This window comes from Podarcis melisellensis (genome assembly GCF_964234715.1).
Source record: "Podarcis melisellensis genome assembly, chromosome: 14".
NCBI lineage: Eukaryota > Metazoa > Chordata > Lepidosauria > Squamata > Lacertidae > Podarcis > Podarcis melisellensis.
This window is the reverse complement of record NC_138546.1, coordinates 12,725,512-12,729,380: the sequence shown is the minus strand read 5'-3', so window position 1 is coordinate 12,729,380 and position 3,869 is coordinate 12,725,512. Positions and strand designations below refer to the sequence as shown.

Here is a 3,869-nt window from a genome sequence, read left to right as displayed (position 1 = left end):
GATGTAATTGCAGCTCTGAGAGGTAGACTATAGTGCCTAGAATTCTTCGTGCAGGGAAATGTGCTTCAAAGGTGTGTATGCTGGACCAGCCTCCATAGATTCTAGAATAAAATGTGTGTACACAGCCTAAGTAGCAACAATACTTAGGGCCTTTAGCAGAGGTTATATCACTTGCTACTAGATTAAAAAATGAAGATGCCAAGAACTGACCCGTGGGTATTCAGCTACTAACACCTGTCTTCTGCTACTGAGCAAGGGTTTTCCCCCACGGTACTTTCCAAAGCCTGGCTCTGAAAGTGACTTGAGCTGGAATGGGGTGGACAAGAATAACTTTGGAGAGAGGAGCATGTCTGAGGAAAAATAAGTAGGTGCAGAACAGGTTGAGTACCCCTTTTACTGATCATCCTGTGTGAGTACCTCTCCTTCCTGTTTGCTAATGTGTTGTTCTGTCCTATGTTCCGCTGCACTTACTTCCAGGTAATTCTGTGCAGGACTGCAGCTTGAATATGGCACTTTTATACCTTGCAATTTGTGCGGAAGGGTCTAAAAATAAACTGGATAGACAGTCTGCAGCTTAAATGTCACATGGCAATTAGGTTTCCATGCACCAGTGTTATGGGTGTGTATTTCTAGAGGGCCATTGAAAGGAAGGGGTGTTGCTATGGCTAAATATATTTTTAGAATCCATACAACTCTGTGGCTTTGGAGTTGCTAGACTTGGCAGTCTAGAATACCAATCATTGGCCAAGCATCCTACACCCTTGGTAGCAAGTGGTTCAAATTTAGATTTCTGGCTACTTGTAAAAGAGCAGTAAAATGTAGTTAGCAAATTCGTTACGCTCTTGATCTTATGTATTGTTCTCTCTGAGGTGGAAAATATATGGCTGCACCATTTCAGACTGTATTAGGTGGCCTGCCTTGCCCAGGAGAGTCCAGGAAGCTCAGCTGGCAGCTGGCAAGGGTCTCATACCCCTCCCCTCGTTCTGTCCTCACAACAGCCCTGTGAGGTAGGACAGGTAGCGAATGGGGATTTGAACGTGGCTCTCCTAAAGTCTTGCTCCAGCACCCATAAAAATCCTTAGTACGTAATTAGTCGTATAATAATAATAGCGCAACTTTCCTTTCCTCTTTTCTCAGTTAAATTCCCCTCAGTAAAAATAAATATATTTATTTATTTAAATGAACTAGCCCCGCCCCCTTCCCCAACGCTTCTCCCGTCGCCGAGCCCCGCCCCTAAGGAGCCTCAGCCCCGCCCCGCCCTTTAGCGCCGCCCCTCACGTGCTCGCGCAGTATTACATCTCTGCAACCCCGCCCCTTCACCCGGTAGGAAGCCCCGCCCTTGAAGCCTGCCCCCTCAGCTCTAAGCCCCGCCCAATGCTCTTGCTGCCGCCGCCGCCGTCTCCTTAGCAGGCCCCGCCCCGTCTGGGACAAAGTGTGAAAGGCGCGGGGAGAGATGAGGACGAGGGCGTGAGCTTTCGCTTCCGGGTTGCGCGGCGGCTGCTCGGGTTTTGCTTCCGGCGCCGTCCCGAGTCGGGACGCGGGGGGGGGGCCGAGCCCGCTCCTGTGGCAGCGGCTCCCTGAGGGCGGCGGCGGCGGCGGCGTGACGGCGAGCGCGTCTGCTGCGGAGCGCGGAGCCGGAAGGCGAGCCGAGCCATGGAGCCGCGGCTGTGAGGAGCCCCCGGCCCGGGCCCCGCTCTTGGGAAGCCGGGCCGAGGCCGGAGCCGGAGGACATGGACAAACTGACCATCATCTCAGGATGCCTCTTTCTGGCCGCCGACATCTTCGCTATCGCCAGCCTGGCGAACCCGGACTGGATCAACACCGGCGAGTCCGCGGGTGGGTCAAAGCACGGAAGGACCAGGCAGGACGGCTGGCAGTGGGAGGGCAGGAGGGGGTCGGATCGGGTCTGCTCGGGTTAGCGGGGTGGCAGCCTGGAGGGACAAACGCTGCAGCCGCTGTGGCGAGGGGTGGCCGGCTCTGCAGGGAGCCGGAGGGCTAAGTGGGGTCGGACCCAAGGCTCCTAAGCGGCTGGCTGCTGCAGGGACCGAGGTGCTGCGCGCTGCGTGGTCTGTTTGTGTTTTGGAAGAAGAAGGGGGGGGGGGCGGCGAAGTGCATTGGGAAGAAGCAGGGGAGGCTGGATCCAGCTCTCCCCACGAGGTTGGTTGTTGTGGAAATCGGGGCATCTAGACATTCACCGTGACCCGACACTGTTCCTGTGTTTTGGGGACCGGAGGAGTTCGGGGTTGGGGGCAAGGGTCGTGGCGGGGGACTCCAGCTCCCCAAGCAGTTGGCCACGGTGGGAACCAACGTGCTGGACTCGATGGGCATTTGGCTTGTTTGTGTTTTGGAAGCAGAGGAGGAGCAGGAGGCGAAATACTGGAGCAGGCGGAGGGGGAGAAGGTGTCCATCTGGCCAGATCTTGCTCTCAGAAACCTAACCTTTGCCTAGGGTGATTCTTCGTAGAAAATTGCTGCTTGCTGCCTTGCCTGTTGGTGATTCTGTTAAGTCCTTTCATCATCCCCGTGGAAAGGAGGGATGAAACACTACCAAATAAAATCTGAGATTGGAGGCTTTTAGCTGGGAAGTCGAGGGAATCAGTGGTGCTGCAGTGGTTAAATAGAACTTCCAGGTCCAGAGGAAGTATATCAGAGAATATAAAGTACTGGGGCAACTTTAGAAGCGGTTTCCAGAGGCACCTGGCAGCAAATGATATTGGACTAGCTGAGCCTTTAGCCAGATCCAGCATAGCTCTTCTTGTATTTGGGAACAGAGAAATAACTCCTCACCCCTTACTACACAGAGTCATCAAGCCATTTCCTTGGAAGTATAGGAGATGCAATAAACCCTGTTGGGGGAAACCACTGATGGAGTGGGGTTTGATAAGAATGGGTGAAGGATGGAGCAATTTCATTGTTAAAGTTTCTACTGCATCCTTGTGGCTTTGAGGACTTTGGCTGCAAGTCAGTTAGCAAGGCCCAGAGGTTATCAAGTCTAATCCTCTGTCTGAACAAAAAAAAATTCCTTCCAGTAGCACCTTAAAGACCAACTAAGTTAGTTCTTGGTATGAGCTTTCGTGTGCATGCACACTTCTTCAGATACACACTCTGTCTGAAGATAGGTCAATCATGACACTAGCCCTCTCCAGTTATTCAACATCTAGACTGCATTCAGCTGCAGCTGAAAATCAGTTATTGTGTAGAATGTGAGTTTACTGAAAATAAATATAATGTTCCACTGTTTGTTGTTAATGGGAGGTTCTGCCTCATAATGTGTTTGAGGAATGAATGTGCAATCCTGGCATGGCATCTGTGATAATTTACAGAAAAGTAGGAAAACAATTATCCTAACAGCTTGGAAGGGCTGCGCATCAGATAAGCGATGAAAGGCAGATGACACTGGCGAATTATGTGAGTATAAATTGTGTTTAGGCTTGCTATTTAGTCCTTCAACAATTGGTGTATGCTCTTTGCGTATGATGGCACACTAGACTTGCACAGATATTATTTTTAAAGGATCAGGGGAATGAAATTTGCAAACTAGCATCATTCTGGTTGGGGGAACAATTCTTGCTCTATCTATAAAGGGCAGTCAGTCCAAGCTGTTCCTTGAGATGTGGCAAGTGTGAACAGGGCTGAAAGTAGTGGTTTGGATCCAGAGTTTGTGTGAATGGAAACTGCTTGGGTAACAGAAGTTTCCTTCACTATGCATCCCCTGAAAAATGTTCTTTCCTGAGGTTCAGCTGGGCTGCACTGAAATTTTTGGAGTATGGTGTGTGGGAAGAAAATTGGACAGAGACTGCACAAGCACAGAGATAGGCAATGTTGTTGGACTATAACTCCCATCTGCCACAGTAAGAGTGGCCAATGGCC

The 3,869-nt window shown here is 50.9% G+C and overlaps 1 protein-coding gene across 1 annotated transcript in view; it reads left to right on the top strand.

Annotated features, from left to right (window-relative positions):
- The first annotated feature begins 1,487 nt into the window (after nucleotides 1–1,487).
- MOSMO (modulator of smoothened) overlaps nucleotides 1,488–3,869 on the top strand; it is a 46,969-nt gene continuing 44,587 nt past the window's right edge. Inside the window, exon 1 of the mRNA XM_081887895.1 lies at nucleotides 1,488–1,836. Coding sequence (XP_081744021.1) covers nucleotides 1,731–1,836 — 106 coding nt within the window. The 5' untranslated portion in view covers nucleotides 1,488–1,730. The remainder of the gene's footprint in view (nucleotides 1,837–3,869) is intronic.